Source organism: Motacilla alba, chromosome 12, assembly GCF_015832195.1.
Source record: "Motacilla alba alba isolate MOTALB_02 chromosome 12, Motacilla_alba_V1.0_pri, whole genome shotgun sequence".
Lineage (NCBI taxonomy): Eukaryota > Metazoa > Chordata > Aves > Passeriformes > Motacillidae > Motacilla > Motacilla alba.
The window spans coordinates 20,694,261-20,715,417 of record NC_052027.1 but is presented as its reverse complement, the minus strand read 5'-3'; the positions used below and the strand labels follow the sequence as shown (position 1 = coordinate 20,715,417).

General features: G+C 44.0%; 1 protein-coding gene across 10 annotated transcripts in view; it reads left to right on the top strand.

Annotated features, from left to right (window-relative positions):
* The window catches only part of WNK2 (WNK lysine deficient protein kinase 2), a 95,261-nt gene that overhangs the window by 72,019 nt on the left and 2,085 nt on the right, over positions 1-21,157 (top strand). For 6 of the 10 annotated variants that reach the window (XM_038148887.1, XM_038148885.1, XM_038148883.1 and 3 more), the window contains 4 exons: positions 593-691; positions 6,172-6,216; positions 7,668-7,921; positions 15,010-17,286. In XM_038148887.1, coding sequence (XP_038004815.1) covers positions 593-691; positions 6,172-6,216; positions 7,668-7,921; positions 15,010-15,357 — 746 coding nt within the window. In that variant the 3' untranslated portion in view covers positions 15,358-17,286. Of the gene's footprint in view, positions 1-592; positions 692-6,171; positions 6,217-7,667; positions 7,922-15,009; positions 17,287-21,157 lie in introns of those variants that run through there. The other 4 variants (XM_038148891.1, XM_038148886.1, XM_038148888.1 and 1 more) reach the window with 3 other exon arrangements.

The window sequence follows — 21,157 nt, the reverse complement described above, 5'->3', positions numbered from 1 at the left end:
TCCTGAGAAAAAATGAATAGAAAACAAATAAGATACAAAAGGCTGGGAGAGCGTTTGCTTTGTTTTATTTTTTTAGCCCCTTGTTTCTAATAGACCCCAAGTTCCTCATTATAAACTACCAAACTGTCTTGGGCATGAGAGAAAATAAAAATGAAATTAAAAGAAAACCAAACCCAGGGGACCAGGTTATGTTTCCTTTCCATGAGGGGTTCACTTTGTGCATAGTTTTGGAGTCCCAGCCACAGGACTGTGCTCCCATTTCCACAGTTCTGAGACCTCTGTGTATTGCCCCCGTCGTAGGCTTTGACTGATCTTGTTGCCATGTATATGGGAAGTTCCAATGATGATTAAAATACCTTCCTCTCATTGCACATCCTGCCAAACTAATCTACAAAATATCTATCTGTCCTCTTCTGCTGTTATTGCATCCTTTGTGTATGGTCAGTGAACTTGCTCCTCTTTGGCAAAGTTAAGGGGGAGATGTGGAGGTTTAACTAACAAAGCTGATTTGACTGATGGTTTAGGACATCTGATCACAGCTACTTGTACTTTATAAGTGTCTTTGTTTTCTTCCCTTTATATTCATTTACAGGCTGGACGGTTTTCCACCAAACGTCTGAGAGAGTGACCTATAAATCTAGTAGCAAACCTCGTACCAGATTCCTCAGTGGACCTGTGTCTTTGTCCATCTGTTTGTATTTGTTCTTTTGTATTTTATCACAGTCCATCTTTCTTTTACCCCCTTTTTCCAATTCCATGATTTATATCTCTAATATGTTTGGCAGGATGCCCCTAGTTCTCAACCATCTTTTCTTTCTTTTTCTCTTTTCTTTTAAGTAATCATCATGAACACACCTTATTTATATTAATTTTTCATGTGAAAGCTTTTTTTGCACTGCTTTTGGCTCATGCCTGGGCACCAAAAGCATGTGTGGAAGATCTCATCATTTATTATATATAGCCTGATGGTAAATTTTACCCTGGAGTTTTCAAAGCTTTTGTACTTTATGTGATTTCTGTTGAAGTAATTTTATTTGCAATGTGGCAAATATACATGTCTGCTGTCCCGGTTCCAGCGACAACAAAACGAAATCCATCCTTCTGTAGACGAATGGTCTCTTTCACACATGTTTGGACTCTGAAGACATGCATGTAGCAAGCTGATACAATTCTAGAAGGTCACTGGAGGGTATAACTTCCATACAAGGGCTGTATTAACTCGATATACAGTACTGTTTATATCCACTCTATTTTCTTTAATTTTTTCCCCGCTCTTTGCATGTGGAAATGCTGAGACAACAGTGCTCCAGCTAGTTCTTTCCCAATCTCTGTCCCAGGTGGGCTTTTCCCCATGCAGTCACTTTAATTAGTTTAGTGAGCAATTTTTTAATGGAGTCATAAGGTGCAGGAAGATCTGGTTACTCTAAGGGAGACTCCCATCAACTTTTTGTGTAAGCTGATCTGGCTGAAGCACTTGACTCAGTTTATTTTCTTATGACCTTATGTGACCGCAGAGATGAAGTCAATTAGCAGTTCATCAAAGCATAAATAAGTAAAAAGCAATATCAGATATTCAGATAACACTTGGAAATGGATTGTTAGGATCCAGGAGTTTTGTCTCAAATAACTGTGCACCTTCTATTTGTACCCTATTTGTCTGACTTCTAAAGTAATTGGCAATTCCACCAATCAATATCAAGCTATTTAATGAAAAAATTAGACTTTTTTACCCAATTGTAGATGCTGCTTTTTAGGCAAACGGATTTTGCTTGTACAATAAAGATATGTTGTGCTGAACAGGTACTATAGGCCGCTTACATATAACCTTAGAAGGGCTGATAACGTTTTTGAGAAAGTGTTTGGTTAAATAACTGTGGGTTTACAGTAGTATTAGATCTCCCCTTGGAGTTCTGCACTGCTCATTACTATCCAAGTGGATCAGGTCAAAGGCACAAGACCACTCCAATACACTTCTCCTAATTTTATGAATAAAGAGTGTTTTAAGAAATTATCTCAATTTTTTTTGTGAGCTCCCTGAAAGCACAAACACTCAGGTGACTGATGTTTACAGAATTTATTATCATGTAAGCTTTTCATAGCTGTTGAAGTCATGAGACAATTTTGCATTTAGGGATTTTTTTCTGAGAACCTGAAGAGAATTCTCAGCTCCCAAATATTCCTGTTCGGTGTTATAGTGGCCACAGTAATTTCTTCTTCTGCACATGTAATTCCCAGAAGATGTTTCATGAATCTACCATGGAATTACTATTCAGTAGGATGCAAAAGGTCTTGCAGTTAAAAACTAGTGTATTAAAAATATTTGGGTGTGTGGATGTTGTGAATGAAACCAAGGGAATATATAAATCCTTTGAATCATGAAGTTTCTTCATGCTTAAGTAGCTCAGCATGACTAACTGCTTTCTGTTCTCAGCCCATGTGCTCTCTCCACTCACAATCTGGGCAAGTACTGAGGGAGGTTTGGCCACCCCCATCCCTGAGTCACATCAGGAGATGGGTGCAGTTCAGGCTCTTAACGTGACGCTGCAATCCTAGGTCACCCCTGAGGATCCCAGTCCTGAGAGCACAGCTTGGATGCCAGGGGAGCCTCTGACCTGAGGTACCTCTCAGCTGGGGACCTTGGCAGGTCCCCATGGCTGAGTTGTGGGCAGGTTGGGTGGGGAAGGAGGCTATTCCAGCTTGTTTTCCTGTGAGCCCAGCAGGTGGGATGTGTGTGTGAGTGCAGGACTGGGGCTGTGTCATTCCTGTTCTTCCCCAGGGTGGCTGGGGCTGGGACAGTGGTGAGCAGGACAGACAGTAGGATGTTCTGTGGAGCTGGGATCCAGAGCAGCCGTGTCTGGAGCCTCAGGACAAACAGTGCTCAAGGAAGGCCAGGTTGGATGGAGCTTGGAGCAGCCTGGTTTAGTGGAAGGTGTCCCTGCCCATGGCAGGGGTTTGGAACAAGATGGGCTTTTAAGGTCTTCCAACATAAACCATCCTTTGATTCTATTATTTGAAGGTGATGTTGGCAATACCAGCTGGTTCATGTTCCTTTTCCTCTGCAAGGGACATCAGTGCACCCAGCAGGCAAAGCCAAGCATTTGCAATAAGTGCTAAACATGTTTGCATCCATACCCTATCCCTGGAAGTGTCCCAGGACAAGCTGGATGGGGCTTGGAGCACTTGTGATAGTGGAAGGTGTCCATGCCCATGGCAGGGGATGGAACTGGATGGGCTTTAAAGTCCCTTCCAACCCAAACCATTGCAGGTAGGAGTCCATCCTCTGTGCAGTTGTACAGGGCTGGGACATGACTATCCAGTGCCAGGAGCTCGGTGGCACCTCCAGGCAGTTCAGAGTCCCAAGTCTATTCCATAAGTCAAGGTTTCCCTGGTATTTTTTTTGTTTGAGAGCTGTTGGGAAACACTGCTGCATTTTCAGAAATGCTCTGAATCTGTATGTTTGGTTAAGGAAAACCAGCCCTTTGGTGAGGTGGGATATGCCAGCAGGAGACCTGCTGCACTGGCAGAAAAGTTGACAACTTTAAAAATAAATGTTCAGATGGATTAAAGACAGTATCACAAGGATCTTGCTCTGGTTACAAGATGCATCAGACTTGAACACTTTCACAGTGTTCTGCAGGACATTTTGATCCATGTCCAATATTGACTTCACCTGTGTGTGTTTCATGAAATAAAATATTTTTGATGGGCTTTGGCATAATTTTATCCTGAGTTCCTTTTCTGGGTTAAACTGCAAGGGTGCCCTAGGGGAAGAGTTTTCACTGATTGTGAGTGGAATTTTCAAAGCTCCATTTGGCTTAGGCTTGGAATCTTGTGTAAAGCAATTTTTGCCAGGTTTGTAGCAATTCATATACTGTATGTGCATATGCAATTATGGAAATAGTCTAGCAGTTTATTGCCATTTCCATTTTTTTTTTAGCTTTCCAGCTTTTTGGCAGCTGTTAGTGCAAATATGGGACAGTGGATTTTTTCTGTTCTGTATGATATACTAGCTATTTAGTTCCTCACATAAGAGATCTGGAATTGGAGGTAAAATGCTCTGCTGAACTTTCATAATCTTACATTAAATCTTAATTATGATTCATCTCCTTTACTGTTCTTAAATGTGTTAATTTTAGCAGTAATACAATTAATTGGGTGAATTAGATCTACAAAGTGAATTCTTAGTTGAATTTGAGTTCATAAGCAGCCATGGCTGATAACTGTCAGTCCCTGCTTGAGGCAGTCTCACCACTTGGGGAATGTTTCCCATCTCCCAAGCCCCACGCTGGAGTGATGCTGCTGGCAGGAGCAGCTCTCTTCTTGGTGCCTGACACTCCTGTGATGTTTTCCTCAGAGCTGGAGCCCCTCATGCAGGTGTTTCGTGAGTGTGTTGAGTATTGCTGCTTCTGTCACTTCCCCGGGTCAGGTTTGGCACCTGAGGTGCTGGGAAACCTGTGCCTGGCTGTGCAGGAAGCAGAGGGGTTGGCAATGAAGGTGATTTTACACACATTCAAGCACGTACTGCAGTCAGCTGCTGGCTTTTATTTCTTGCAGGCAGGTGCTTTCCATTTGCATTCATATTGTGCTAAGAAGTGCTTGTTGCAGCAGGAAATAGCAGGAAGTGGCCTGTAGGATTGCTGCCGTGGCCACTGCTGTTGGGGGGACTTGTTTCCATTGTAGCTTACTTTGGGATAGGCAAGGTAAAGTATATCTGAGGGAAAAGAGAGCAAAAGATAAAAGTACAAGACAGATGGTTGAGTTGACTTTGAATGTGAATGTGTTTGCTGTCTGGGCTTTGAGATGAGAACTGAACTTGGTTGTGCTTGTGTTGTTTTAGTCATGTCCTTCTGATTTTCTCAGGGTAGAAATCCATATGAACTACATGAAATAATAAGAAATTCTTTCAAAGCAGTCCTCTGTTCCTCATGCCACCCATATCCAAGCACAAACATCTCTTCTCCCTTACTTCCTCCCTCCCTCGTTTCTTTACTTTCTCTTCCTCAGTCTCTGACTGAAATTGCTTCCTTCTCCTCTGAAGACTCATTCAGGGCCTGTGTCAGCCTGGACCTGCAATCTCTGAGTTTCAAGCTGCATTTCTGGCACAGTAACAAAATGTTACACCACTGCTTCCTCTAGAGAAAAAGCACATCATCCTCTAGCTTACTTTTTTGCCCCAGTCTGATTTTGCTCATGGCTTCAAGTGCTTCTTCCCAATGAACCCACCATAGCCCATGTCGGACACTCATCTCCCCCCATCCCATAACAATATTCTTCTTATCAAGTCCAAAATACCTTTCAGGAAATATTGGCACCCAAATAGCAACGGTGCCAATGTCTGGCAAGATCTGACAGTCGAGTCAGGGTCTCGGCACACTTCTGGCACTCTACTATCTATCAACAGACTGTAAAATCATGATGAATGATGGAACATATAATGAAAATATACGAATGAAAATGAAAATACAATAATGAAAAAAACAAGTAGTTTAGTTAAATTAAAGCTTGGCTACCCTGATGGATTACTTTTCTGCACTTGGACAAGGCATAAGGGAAACTCATTCACAGTTCCATTCAATTGAAGTTCAGAGTCTCACATTTAGGCACAAATCCTACAAATAAACTATTTGGAAACAATTGGCCTCAGACCTGCAGAACAATGTATCTTTTTGGACTTGTAAAACAAGATTTTTAGGGTTGTTTTATGGTTTGTCTTTGCAGCCAGACTAGCTTGACTTGTTCCTGAAAGCATTTTTGGCCTCCAATCACAAACTAAATTGACATTATTTTCTGCATTAATAGGAAACAAATCAAAACCTTCTAGTAAGAAGTGAAGGCAATTTGGAAAAAAAAAAAAAAAAAAGGAAAATAAAATCAATTTTTAAAAATTTAAAAACTGACCAAAAAACCCAAACAAATGCATCTTTAAGTCACGAGCCCTTGCTTTTGGCATGCTGTGGTACTTCCCAAAGCTTTTGAATGGCTGCACATTAAGAAAGGTTTGAGCTGTCCATTTATTTAGGCTTCCTTTACTCACCTGAACTGCTGACTTTGTCTGTCCTTTCTTGCATAATAACTACTTTTTGATTGCTTAAAAGTACAGAAGCTTGTTCGTCTGATTTGTTGTGTTTAGTCTTACCTAATTCTGTGTGTCTGTATTGTTTTACCTTGTAGGGTCCACCTTGAAACGACTATGTCTAGGCAAAGATCACAGTAGTAGTAACTATCCCATTTTTGTTTCTCAGTATTTCCTTCATGGCATGGGATGTTCTTTGCTTTTTTATTATTATTTTTTACTAAAAGCTAGTTGTTTAATAACTAGAGCTGATGCACATACCGGAAGCTAGACTGTATAAATTGTGATACTTTGAGAGTAATGCATGTGCTGTGATGTCTTGGGAACCTTGCATGCTGCAAGAGAGTCGTGGTGTTCTGTGTGTGAGACTGTGCACGCATGCGGCCAGGAAACTGGGTCCAGTGTCTGTCTCTGAAATACACACCTCTATATGACTGCAGTTCTCTGCTGGAGGAATTGATAGCTTAAAACCATTCCAGCCCCCTTGAGCTGCATGAAATATTAAACACCAATTGAAGAGTTTTCTTCTAAAAATCCTTACTTTTCTCACTTTTACCCCAAGTGAAGGAAAAGGAATTGAGCAGTATTCACTTAGAAGTGACGTTGCAGGTTGAATGCATGATCATTTAAAGGTTATTAATATATTTTATATAACTGTAGGACTAATTAGTGTACTTGGTAACTGATTAACAGAGAAAATACTCGATGTTCATGTTTGCTTATACAATCATTTTACTACCGTTCTATGAACTTTTTGCTTGGAGAGATGGTCTTTATTTCCAATCTTTAGCTGTCTCAAGTATGTTAGCTGAGAAGTTACTTTACATTTTCTGCTTAGGTCAGATTCAGACTCCTTCAGTTGCAGTCCCCTGCTGAGCTTGTTATGTCAGAGTTGTTAGTCACTAAACAGAAAAAGGACAGAAATTTTTTTTTACTAGTTCTTCTAGAAAGAAGTGAACATACAGAATTAAATCTCTATCAATACTCTTCCTGGCTGCTCTTATCTCTACCAAAAGTTCTCTATCTTTGTCTCAAACAGTCACCCTGCCCACTATAGCCTCTCTACTCTCTATTCTATACTTTCATGGTCCTGATGGGGTTTTTTCCCCCAAAATACACGAATAGCCATGTGAATGGTCCTGGCATCATTGAGAGAGGTGGTGGGCTCCCAGAGGAGCAGGAACCAGCCCTGCCTGTAACCTCTGTGACAATAACATTTTTCCAGGAGGACAGTAAACTTAGGCAAGTGAAATAAATGCTTGCAGTGTTAGCAATACATCCCACCTCCCTCTTCCTCATGGTGGTGTCTGAGAAGATGTTGTATGGGATGTCAGCTTTATGGCGCTGCATTCCTGGCTTCACTCCCTGTCCCTATTTTCACCCAAGACAAATCAGTAGCCAAGGTAACTTGATGTGATAGAAAATGCAAACCCATTGGACTTGGACCATTTCTTTAAGCAAAGATGTTCTGCAGCCAGGAGGGGGAGGGTTAGAAATCCGGAAAGCCACCATTGGAGTGGCAGTATGTGCGAAGGGGTTTGAGCTGCAGGGGTAGGGCAGAGACACCATCTCAGCTCTCTATGTGATTTTCCAGGATCCTCGACCAACAGCCTGGTGACGTGTCCTGAGCCCCTCCCGCAGTCGACGCTGCAGGTTCAGGCCAACAACAGCAACAACAAGAAAGGGACGTTCACAGATGACCTGCACAAGCTGGTGGACCAGTGGACAAGCAAAACTGTTGGAGCTGCACAGACAAAACCTTCTTTAAACCAACTGAAGCAGAACCAAAAAAGGCAAGACATGGAGCCAAAGGCTAACCCCATGCAAACGCAGAATGAGACATGTGGAGTAAGTGGCCCTCCTTGAAGGACATACCTTTTGCTATGTGTCTGACAGCCTTTGCAGAACTCAGATGTGGAGGAGGACATAGACTAAAATTACTTCAGATAAATGCTTCCTATAAATGTCCAGCTCTTTTCATTCAGTACTAAATCTTTTTTTTTTAAATTGTGTTTTGGAATAATCTTAAGGGATATATGGGCAGCAATATATATAAAAATATATATTTTAAAATTCCAAACTCTTTATTAACAGTGATGCAGAGCAATACTCCTATTGTTATCATCTGTTGCTCAACTTCAGTTTCAACTATTAGTAAAGTTTTCTTTTTGATATTTAATATTAGCCTTCCTCAGAACAGGGGCTGGTGGCTCTGTGGTTGGGAGCCATTGTTTGAGTGGAATTGGAGTGAGTCCTGTCTGTGCTGGGAGAGGGGACAGCTGGGAGGGTGCTGACCCTTGCTTCTTGGACAATACCATCCTCAGAAATGCTGTCAAAGTGTCCTACAACAAATAAGGAACTGGAAAGCCCCCATTGGTCCCTTTCTGTTCTCAGCAGCAGGACAAAGCCGTTGCAGATACATCATGTCTGTCTTCAATGCTGCTGAGGGCTGATACAGAGGCAGCACAGCAAGAAATGAGCATACATCCAGAATCCTAGGTCATCATGGCCCACCCTGGTCTGGGTTTCCAAACCTCTTTCTTCTCACAGTTGGAGATTCTTTGACTAGTAATTTTTGCTGGGTTCATTTTCTTAGAAGACTGCAAATTGAGCCAAAATAGAGAAAAAAAACAGTGAGGGGCTGTTTTGTCATCCCCTAAAATCAAGAGAACTAGATCTGGATAGCAAACCACTGCCTTTTTGGGATGTAGAAGGAAAAAATCCTGTAGCAGTAGTAGCTCTGTAGCTGTTGGTGAGGTGAAATGTATCAAAGCAGGAACCTCACCAGTGCATCTGCTTTGGTATCTGCTGCCTCCTGAGTCAGTAAATAACCCTTTTACTCAGTAATGCCTTTAACCAGCTCAGGAGTAAGCAATGTCTACTTAAGACCCTAACAGTTTTCATAAAATAAGTCAAAGTTGGTGCTAGTAAACCCAAACTAAAGATTTCCATAACGAGGCAGGGAGGGCACGGATTTTATTAAGTCACTTCTCACTTTTTTTTTATACACTTTCTGCAGCATTTTGGTGTCTTTCCCCTGAGACCGCTGCAGAAGTTTGTAGTATTAGATGTGGATGTTTTGCCCACCTGTATCTCTGGAGAAATGAGTGGTTATTTTATGTATTTAAATCACCTGTCAGTATCAATTAAGGGTTGATTTTACCTCCTGCAGTTTTGGTGTCTCTGTCTCAAAGCCTGTGGAGAAGGCAGTGTGTCACTGAGAGAGCAGCAGGAATGTCTCTGTCTCAGTAGACTGGATCTTAGAGGGTTTGTGTCTTTCTCAACCATGGCAGTTGTTCCAGGGAATCAGCAGAGCTGACTGAAGTTTTTTGGAGGTGATTTACCAGGAGTATGGAGAGGTTGGCATTCCCTGCTCTTCATTTTGCATCATTCCTTGTTGTGTGGAGGAGTGGCATCAGCTGGAGTCCTGGGGTGGGCGAGACCTGGGGTGGTTTGGGACATGAAGTCCTTGCAAGGACCGTGCTGGCTGCAGTAGAGATGCAAGGGCAGATGGTAAACACTGCTGGTGTAGTTTTTGTTGAGTGTTTTGGCCACAAAGATGGCACAGGATGCTGCAGGTGGCAGGTATGACATAGAAGAGTTTGACAAGGGCTGGTTTGGGAGTTCAGCATTGTTTTGCTGTTTGTACCCTCTGAAATTGGCCCTAACTGGGAAATTGAAGTTGAGGGAGAAGAGGGCTGCATGGTGTTGGGAGAGAAATGGCCAAAGGAGGAAGAACGGGACAGCATGAGAGAACTCCTAGTGTGGACAAGTGACCTGTGTTTTAGAGGGAAGAGATCCATGGGGAGATGTCCATGTGCTGAATCACAGCTGAGTCAACTGGAAAAGACAAAAAGAACTTGGGAAATCACATAAAGAATGAAAAAAATAGCTTTTCAAGAGAGAATCTGAAGCTCAGGCTGTACTTCTTCAGTTAATCTGGTAACACAGTCTTTTGTCACCTTGTTTGATCAAAAATGCCTTTGCAAGAAAAGAATAAGGAGCACTAAGCAGTTATCCAGCCCATCAGAGATGGTTATAAGGTTTTATGTTGGAAATAAAGGCTGGATAAGTAGGAAACAAGGTGATTCTTATGCCTTTTGTGTTTTGTTTTGTTTTTTGTTTGGTTTTTTTTTAACTGGAACAAACTAGAGCAGAGCTGTTAGGGTGGGCTGTCTCACATGGGCTTAGTTTTGGGAAAAGCTGTTGTTGTTCTGGGAAAAGTGGTCCCTTGTGATGGTCAGAAATGAGGGGCTGGGGCTGGCAGGATTTGTACCTTCATTTCTGCCTTGTTTCTGGGGATTATTGTAAAGATAAATGCCTCCCTAAAGGGTTTCATACCAGGAGTAGGAGTGAAGAGAGTTGTCCCATGCTGAAAAATACATTAAACAATTAAAGAAACCCCCAAAATGTTAACTATACAAATGTTAGCTATACTTTAAATAGAAAAATACGTTTTTTACTTTAAAATTTTCTCTTACTGTTCACCCACTGTTACAAATATGCAGGGCAGTTCTGTGGCTGACTCAAAATCTTCTCTTTCCCCCTGGAACAGAGGACTCACTTCCCTGAGTTATCTCTTTTTTACTCAAGACTCCTTCTACCACTTGCAGCAAAGTGTTTGCTGTGAATAAAATATATTCTTTCTTAACTAAGTGAAAGCTACTCTTTAAGGCTGGAAATAGAAGAGAAACTGGTAGTGTGTTTAATAAGAGTGAGTGGTTTTCTTTTCATCCTCTGCCATCAGAAGTGTAGACAGCAATAATGTAATTGGAATGTAAAGGAAAACTTCACGTTCTGCATTGTTTCTATGGAAGTTACCAGTCCATTTGCCTGCAAATCCTGGTTGATCATATTAGAAATCTGGGAGAGACCTCTCAAAGGGGGAGGAGCCTTCATCCAATTGTGTCACAGGAGCATTGAAATGTACCTTTTCAAATGGTTTTATGAAGCATGGAAATACAGGTAGATTCTCAGCAGCAGCTGTTTGAATGCAGTAGGAAATATTAGAACTGAGGTCAAACCACCTGAGTGATTTCTCTCTGTGATCTTTGTGAAGATATGATGAAATAATAATTTTTACAGGTAATTTTGGTTAGCAGTAGTCAAGCTGAGGAATATGAGCTGCCTTCTGTGCAAAGAATACTGAATATTGTGTATTTAAAGACACTATTTGGAGATGCCTGAGAATGAAGGGCTTGCCAAAAATGTTTTCTAGTCTCCATGCTGTGTGTAGCTCCATGGGTTTTACAGCAAAAACATTACATCGAAAAAGGCTGGAGCATGTTCCCAGTGCATAGTGAGGTAGTTTCTGGAAACACACAGGTCTGTGTCACTGCATGATGGGAGCTGGAGGCTTGGACACCTTCAGCAGCATCTGAACCTCTGCTGGCATTTCCTGACTCATGGGCTTGGGTGTGCTGCCGGGAGCAGCCAGGCTGGACATGGTCACGATGCCAAAACCAAGCCATAGCCCCTTCACTGTGTCTTCCCTGTCTGTTGGATTGGGAAAATAATAAAAAATGAATCTGTATTTGAAACTATTCAACACTGCCTTGGTCTGAATAGTTTTCCAGGGAATTGGAAAAGCACACACACATCTCTTCAGGAGTGCCTAAAAGCTTTAGGGTTTCAACAAAGAGATATCCATCTCTTTTATCATCCTTACCAGCTTGTTCTGGCAGCCAGCTCTGACTCTGCCCTGTGACTCAGTTTCATTTCAGCAGTCGCTGGTCCATACAGAAGGAAAACACTGATGCTAATGGGGTAGCCAGCAAAAGAAAAATTGTCTAAATCCTGCCTTTTCAAATGGGTTGTGATAGTTATGGTCAGCTTTCACAACAGAATTACCTTGTTTCCTTTGTTCTGATATAAACCCAGAAGTATTTTATTTATGGTGTTGGTAAGTCACACCCAGTGCTTGGCTGTGTAGTTTGACAGTACTGGAGCTGTGAGTATCACTGGGGTAGCACTTTGAAGTTTGCCTGGTAGAGCACAGGAAAATTTATAACAAGTCCAAACAACAGCTTTGGGGTATTTGAACTAACCTAGTTTTTGTCTTGTGACCTTTTTTTTAATTTCTACCAGTATTTTCTGGTATGTATTATGTGTATGTATTATTCTTGTTTTCTAAATGAGTTTGTGTGATTATTTGGGGGAAGGGGAATAAACAGCCACAAAGGAAAAACTGTCAGGAGAAGGCAGGTGTGGGGGAAGCAGGAGCTGGTACCTGGCTGGTACCTGCAGTGACATGTACAGGTGCTCAGAGCAGAGGTTTGTCAGTGCAGAGAGAGTTGGGTGCATGCAGGTGAGGAGGCGGCATGAGCAGAGGTGTGAGGGTAGCAGGTGAAGGCGCCACTGTCTCTCTTGCCTCAGTGAGTTCATAGCTTCAGCATAGGAGCCTAGTGGAGATGCAGAGGAGAAGAGCTTCCCTTCCTACCCATATGACCATGGCACTCTGCTCTCCTGAGACCCCACCCTCAGGACTGCCTGCAGGTATGGGGTCCTCAGCACAGGGAGGCTGTGGGGATGCTATGAGGAATAAAGCTGGCCAGGCAGGAGTGACGGGAGCCCACGTGGGCTCACAGCTGCACTGGTGACTACCACCCCCAGCAGCTCGGGCTCCTCCTCTGGTGAACCCTGACTGTGGACACAGCAATGTGCAGCACAAGGGCTTCCCTGGCTGTCATCCCACATCAGCCTGGCTGGCTTGAGATGCTGAGCCAGTCCTGTTCAGGACTGTGCTGTGATCCCAGCAGAGTGATGCACACACCTCGTTCATCACTGCCTGAATGTCCATCTGCTGTCCTTTGAACGGGACCAGCAAAGGGACTTGCAGTCTCATGGCTTTCCTGGAGCTGAGAAATCCACAGCTTTGGGGCTGCTTTTCTGGCACATGATAATTCTGATGTTTCAGTCAGCACCTCCATGCAGGAATTGATGGGATGTGTGGGCCTCCATCTGTGTTGAGTCATCAGAACTGGTTAAAAAGGTGATGGTTAAAAAAGGCCATACCCAAGAGGCTCCTACCGAGGGGAAGATGCAAGAGCCAGGTGCCATGGCTCTTAAAGTGTGTATTTAGCTTACTTGAAGCATAGGAGGAAGGTAGAGGAAGCACACTTAAACCATTAACGTGTGTTTGTCATGACATTATCAGGTTTAATGTGTATGTGCAATGTTGGGTTTGGGGCATGACAATTTTTTCTGGTGACACATACGTAGCATTAAATGCAGCCACTGCTTTACTGAGGAATTCAGCTGAGAGAGAAAAAGTTCAGGAATGAGACAGATTTCTCAGTGCTTTAGAAGAGCTGAAAATAAGCTTTTCCAAATTATTTTTAAAAAGGGTTAAAATGTTGCCTCACATTTTTAGTGCCACTGAATAATCTCTTGCTAGTATAGTCCAACTCCTGGTGCTGCACAGGGCACCCCAACAGCCCCACACATGCCTGAGAGCATTGTCCAAAATGCAGCATTTTTGCAAACATCTGTTGGCATTCCTCACAGGTGCTTAGTTCAGTGGAAACCACCATTTTGAGGATGCTAAAACAAGAACCTAATAACAGCATACAGAAGTCTGCAGGTCTTAAAAAGTTATCCTTCATTCCTCTGTTTCTTGTTCTTTGGTTTCTGTTAATTTTGGTGGGGTTTTTAACATTATTGGTGTTAAATTCATGATCCTGAAGCATCTCCTTCAGTTCAACGTTCACCATCAGATTCAGGTTTCAGGTGAGAATGAGAGACAGGGAAGTGAAAGAGAGTACCAAATAGTCCTGTATTTTTCTAAAATTGCCCTTGGAACAGAGGTCAATGCCCCATAGTAGGACATCCTGGGGACATTACAATTTTTGTTAATTGAGAAGAGAGATTAAAATCACAAACATGGAGTAAGCATGCCACACAACCTTAAACATATATTCATTTTTTTCTGCTGAAATTTCACCTTCATACCAGTTTTAATCATTGAATGTGAAATATCACATTGATGGGTGACTCCCAGAATCAAATAACACCTTTTTTTCCTTATGCCATAAATAGGTGATAGCCTGGTGGGAGCCCTGGCAGGGAGCTGTAAATTCTGTGACATGAAAAATGTCATGAAATGCTGCAATCATTTGGGGTAGCAGCAGTTCCCATGACATCATGCAGGATGGAGTGTGTAATTTGGGAAGCTCTGCCATCCCATCTTGAGGAGAGCTCTCTCTCTGCCCTTCGCATGCAAAAGCTGAATAATTGAAGTGTATGTTAATAGAATTTTAGAAAACCTGCTTGAATTGGTCCTGGCAGCCCATGAGGCAGAGCAATCCTGCTGTGTCCTCACTGGCTTTGCCTCACCTGGCACGACCAGCACCAGTGCCAGGCAGCGAGCCACTGCGAGAGGTCTCCTGCCATCCTCGCCACCCTCAGCTCCCTGCAGCTGGGTGAAACAATTTTGCACAGAAATACGGGCTAGAATTTTTAAAGCTCTTTTGAGGCTGGCTGGTAGAGCATGGGATTTGGGTTAATTCTGCATTTAGTGACGTTTATTTACTTTCATGCACAAGTTAACATTGAGTTCCTTTGGACATGCGAGGGTGTTATTTTTTCACTTGTTTACTGATGCTTCCTGTCTTCTTAAAGAATGAGGTTATATTGAAGTAACTTTCCCCTCTGCCTCATATCAGCCTTTTCTATTAAATTCCAATTATTCTGTCTTTAAAAAACAAAAAAAACCCAAAAACAAACAAACAAACAAAAACCCAAAAAAAACCCTCCCAACCATCCAACAAAGGTATAAAAGGAAAAAAGAAATTAGCCCAAAAGAAAGCCCCAAGGACAACAAGGCACCTCTGTGCCTGTGCCTGCAGCTGCCCAGGGCCCGGCGTTGGGCTGGGACGCTGCTGGCATGGGGAGAGCAGTGCCCTGTAGCAACACTTCTTGTGTTTCTCTTTTTGTAGGTAAGTTCGGTAAGGACAGGACGGGGGAGCAAGTGCCCCGTTCCAGTGGCTTGCCCCATGCCCACAGGATTAGCTCCTGCAGCTGCGCCATCCCTGCCGGTGCCCGTGCCAGGGCCCGCCCTGGCTGGCGCGGTGACACCGTACGTGATGCCTCTCTGTCAGTACAGAGCCGTGTTCCCTTCACCTGTGTATGGAGTGCCGTGGCCGGGGCCGGTGGCACAGCCGGGGCTGGTCCGAGGGCCCGGCATTGTGCACTTCTCACCGCTGGGCCGGACCTGCCTGCGGATGTACCAGGTGCCGCTGCAGCGCCCGGCCCGGCCGGCCAGCCCGCGGCTGCGCATGACCTAGCGTGGGGACCCTGCCATGGGGACTTTGCCACAGGAACCCTGCCACAGTGACCCTGCCACCAGGACTCTGCCACGGGGATCCTGCCATGGGGACCTTGACATGGGTGACCCTGTCAGTGGGTGGCCTTGCCATGGGTGACCCTGCCCTGGGTCCCAGTGGTTTTGATGCCGTCACGTTGGAGTGTTTGCTCTGTACATGCCATGGTCTGTGTGGGATGAGGCGGGGCCCTGGGTGCAGCCATACCCTGCATCAGCAATCACTGTGAGACGGCATCACCGCAGATCATTTGTTGTCAAGGCAATACCTGCTTCTGTCCCATTGCTGAAGACACTTTCTTCCTTGTGTTCTGTTTCACATTTGTGATCCTTAACATCATTGTACTTGAATTGATAATTAGCAAATTGTACTAACTCTGCAGGAGTTCAGTGCCTTGAATCTCAGCTTTCCAGTCCCAGCTGGAAAGAGATGTACAATTATTTGAAAGGTGTATTTTATTTACAATCTGCTTGTGAGTTGGAGGTCTCTTTATTTGCAAAGATACTGCAGGTCTACAGTTGTTCCTCATCAGCTTCATTCTGCTGTAAATGCTTTGTTTTTATTCACGGATTGAATTTTCATTTCTGAAGCTTTTAGAAATAAGAATTGTGAGGTGAGGTTTGTGTGACATGCTTGTTTGATGCACTGATCGTAAAATTGTTGATGTTTGTACAAGGAGTAGTGAAGTGCACATTGTAATGTAGGAGCATTTACAGAGTGATCCAAGGAAGGTGTATACAAGGACAGGGGAACAGCTTCAGGCAGTCCTCTCCGTTCTCCTTCCCAGACTGTGGTAAAGTCATTGTAGATGACGACTTAATTCTGTAACGGGCAGCACATGCTGTTTTCCTCTGGATCAGCAGCACACTGGATTTCATTTCTTTTCCCTATGTTGTGGGCTTTTATAATTTAGTTAAATCACAAGCTCATGCATGTTCCATAAGCGAAGACAAGTAATGGAGCTGTTGATTCTAGCAGACTATGTGCAGGTGACTGTGAGCCCCGTGTGAGCAGAGCATGCGCACCTGTTCAGGTTCTGCTCCGGCCACTGCGCTTGAGGGCGATGTCTGCTCCTTGGTGTGCCAGCTGTGTTCATGCTAAAACAGAATAAAAATGTGAAGCTGTTCTTTTTCGTATCTGACACTTCAGGTTTGGTGTCTGATCGCCTTCTGTTTGGAATTTTTTATTTATTTATATATTTATCTTTATTTTTACCCAAGTTTGCGCTCCAGGTGGCACGGACACCTCTCTCCTGTTCGAAAGTTGTTTTTTTTCCTATTTTACTGCGCATAGAGCCTCCACCTGCACTTAGTGTAAAGGCACAAGGTAACCACTAGAGCTGGTTTGCCATGGTAAGTCTCCTTTCTTCCCTGAGCACTACGGGCAGCATTACAGGCACAGGATCCAGATGTGGCCACACCCAAAGGCCCCACAATGACATTTTGTAGCCCTCTGCTGAGGGGCAGAGATGTCCTGTGCTGCCAAGCTGTGAATTGTATAGTTCTGTTACTTCAAGCATTATACCTGTCTAAATTACTTTCTTTGTACCCTTTGACTATATTATTCCATCAATTCAGTTAGAATTGAATTTTATAGACAATTATGCAGAGTCTTCTGCCTGGGCAAAAACTTACTGAAGTAAGAGATTTCTGTTCTCTGTACCATGTATCTTTGATTTGTTTGGGTTTTTTAGATTCATGTTGGTATGCTTCATGAGCAAACATGGAAAATATGTTCTCACACCGGGTTCCCTTCAGCTCACACTGAATCCTACAGTTTATGTTGCTATTGCCTGTATAGTCCATCCCTTGTATACTGACAAAGTCAGTGGCACTAAAAGCCTCAAGAAATTGTATAGATTAAAAAGAAAAATAAACATTTTGTGCTTGAAAATTGTGTGAAAAACCCAGTGTTTTCCTAAAACATAGAGCAGTGTCAATTTCCAGCTGTTCCAGGTAATTCTGTGTTTGTTTTCCAGACTCGTTGTTGTCCCTGGATTGTGTAGCAGGAGCAGATATGGTGCCTCCAGCAGTTGTTGGGTGCTCCCCACAGCAGTGCCCGGGGTGTGTGCTGGCACCTTGGGGGCACTGAGCCCTGATCCCTACCTGGGGCTGGGCTCTGCAGAGCAGAGGGGCTGCAGCCTCAGCTGGTTCCTTTGAGCACATGGCTCCCTCAGGGCTGCTGGTGCTGCTCGTGAGGATGCTCAGTTTGGTAGGTGGGAAAGAGGCCCATGAACTCTCTCCTGAGCTGCAAAGCACTAGGGAGGCCCTTCTGAAGGATCCTGGCATCATTTATTGCGAGGAAGCTTGGTCTTGGTGCCAGCACCCTCTTGGCAGTCACCATCATTGGGTGAGGCTGCAGGAGAAATGAGAGAAGGGCATGCAGGTGTGACACTCCTGCTTCTGTCTCCATGTGGCTTTGCTGTCTGTGCTATGTTGGTTGGGAAGTCTCTGGTCCACGCTGGTACCCGTCTGCCCCACGGTGGCTGCGTTGCATGGCTGTGCTCCTGGGAGAGGTGGGGTGGCTGGGGAGCAGGGCATGTATGCAGCTTCTGGGCCTTGGGGGGTGTGCACCTGCCTGTTGCACTGGGGCCAAGCAGGAGCTCAGAATGTGTTGCTGGCATTGTCGTACTCGTGATTTTTAATTTTCTGATGGCCCTCTTGGCTGCAGCTCTTCTGCCTGTTCACTTCAAGCCATGTTTTTTTTGCCCTCGGCTGTGAGGATTGTGTCACAGGGTGCTTTGACCTCAGTGGCAATTAAGCAAATGACATGAGATTAAACAAATGAAGCAACTTCTTGAGTTGGTGCGCCAAGAGTAAGACAGAACTGAGGGGTCCATACTGCACCTAGAAAGATCCCCTACAGATCCCAGAACTGAACTCCTTTTATTCCTGACTGAATATTGCTTCTACATGCAGCAAATGGGTCAAACCTGCTGGTAGAATTCCTGGCCTTGCTGGTTCCAGTCATGCATGTCCTGTAGCTCTGCCATCACCCAACATTCCTAACCAGCACTGTGCTGCAGGGACATGTGGGAAGTCAGCACAGAGGCTCAGCTTCAAATATCAGGTTTCAATGAGGGAGCTCACAGATCCCCTGATTTTCAGTCTTTCAGTTACAGAAATTTATACAAATCTTGAAAAAATGTTTAACCCCCATAGTCACTCACCCAGTAGTGGGAAAGTTTTGCAGTTTTCAGTTTGGGAAGTTAGGAAAGTAGTTGAAGTTTGCATGTATGCCTTTCATTTGGCCTTCTGATTGCCTTATGTAGTGATGGAGTAGTTTAATGCACGACCCCATCCTGCTTTCCTACTGCATTCCCAGCTTGCTTGGAGTAAGACTGGACATGGAGAGGAGCTGCTGCCATTGGCACTGCTCATCTGCCACAGGGATGCAAAGCTGGGTGGCTGGAGATGGCAGAGAGAAACACTGCAGTGGTTTAAGGCTCTTTTCAAATCTGGATTCAACCTCCCTGGAACAGATTTCACTCAAAAGAATGATGCAGCACTGGCCCTTGCAGATTGTTTGCATGTTTAACTCTGGTCTCCAGTCCACAACTTTAAAGAGGGAATATTTTAAAAATTCCTTTAAAAAAGAAAAAAAAGTCTTTAAGAAGTTCATTTAAAGAGGAAACATTGCCCAGAGCAGCTGTGGCTCCCCTGGATCACTGGAAATGTCCAAGGCCAGGTTGGATGGGGCTTGGAGCAACCTGGGATAGTGGAAGGTATCCCTGCCCAGGACAAGGAGTGGGATGAGATGGGCTTTAAGGTCCCTTCCAACTCAAACCATTCTGGGACTCTGTGATTACTTAACCATTACTCAATATCTGTCTTTACACTGCTCCGTTTGTGCCTTCTGCTTTTCTCTGAAATCCTTGACATTAGCTGAGGGCAAGACAAGGGACTGAATGGGTGAGGTGTGACATTCTCTGTGCTCCTGCAGAGTTACTTGTGTTGGGAACAGGGTGCTAAAAGACAGGATTCCTGAAATGAGCTTCTTCCTCCAGAGAAGAAGCTGTTTGGTGTTTGTGGAAGGAAATCACTAATACTTGGAATCATTAGTTTTACTTGGCTTTACCAATGGTAGCTCTTTCCCTTCAAGCATTTTTTTCATAATCCCAGTGCATTACTGTCAGGTCTGGGAACATGCAGAATTTTTCCAGAGAAGCCCCATGGATATTTTGTGGGTCTGTGTTGATTTTGTTCACTTTGCACCTGTTTGAGCAGGAAAAACATCTGTCCTCACAATATGCCTTGGAAGTCGGCTTTGGAGAGTTGTAACCAGAAATCTCCCTTCTAAAATTATGTCATGTCAGTATTGCTTTCCCTGTCATCCCCACTCCCCCCACCACCCCCACTGCAATGAAGGAAAATGTTCAAGGCTTTTGGAGTGAGATCAATGTTAATCATCAGATAGCAACTATTAGGCAAAAGCTTGCCTTGTTTTCTGCCTTACTGCCAGCTAGTTCCCCTCAAGTTTTCCATGGATGCTGTTGAAATTGTTGGCTCGAAGACAGTCACACATGAAACAGTTTCTGACTGTGTGTCATGTGCAGTAAGGTTTCCTTGCCTTCTCCAGTTCTCCATCTGGCCTCCTCTGTCCTGATGATGGGTGATTCCTGTGGGGCAGTGTGGGCACGGTCTCTCTATAGAGCATACGACAGGGAGTTCACACTCTTGTTGTCATGGCTGGATGAATGTCTGATATGGGATTGAATTTATAAAACAACAAAACCATGGTTGTGTGTTATTTCTGGCTATGGTTATTTAGCATGGATTGAGTCCTTGAGGAGCACCTCAGTGGTTCGTGGTGTTGGGCACCTGGCTGGTGCTTGGGCAGAGTCAGCTTCAGTGGAGTTGTCTGATGTGCTGACCTCTGTTATTATTTTATCCCCAGTCAGTTTCCTGTCTGTATAGCCCAGAAATGAACCAGTTTGTTGATCTGGTGGGAATTGTGCTGTGACTCACATGTGTGCTTTTTGGCAGGGGCAACATTTCTGGCTGTGGAGTGATCCCTGTAGATTCAGCAGGACAGGGATGCTCCAGCCCCAACCGTGCTGCTCTCAGGCTCCAGAAGTGCAGTGTAATGAGATAGATTTTAGGGGCTGTCAGGCTAAAAATTCTGCTTTATGAAGGAATTTGTTGCTCAGAGGGGTCTGGATGTGCTGCACTGCTGACTGTGTGAGCAGTGGCTGTGTGAGCAGAGATCACTTCCACCTGATTCAGGTGGAAGTCAGTCTTGAACCAAGAGGTGGCTGCTGTTGGAAATGATGTGATCCTCTCTGCTCCCTTCTCAGGTGTAGTCGTGTGCTATCGAGGCTGTTTCTGCATATGCTTGGATCTGTATTTGATTATCAAACACATTTAAATGTATCCAACCCTATATCAAACCCTTTAAATAATTTTATCATGAGAAGTTTAGGCTCTGCATGGGTCGAGCCTTCAGTCTGACACACAAAGTCTCAGGAAGCTTTAGGGCTCACTTGGTCACCGTGGAGAAGCTGTTCATAGACAATGATTGATTGCCCTATGATTTGATAAAGTATCTGTTACAACAGTGAAATTCTTGTGAGAAGCTCTTGATTTTTCCAAATCTGGTGAGCAAGGAGCACCTGGATGAAATTTTTCGTGCAACAGGATGAATGCATGGTGAATATTGAGCACATTGTTATAGCCTACAAGGCAGAGGGAAAAGTTAGGACTGTTTTTTCCCCTCAGAAAGGAGCACATCCCTACACTTTGCCTTTCATGACTGAGGCACCACT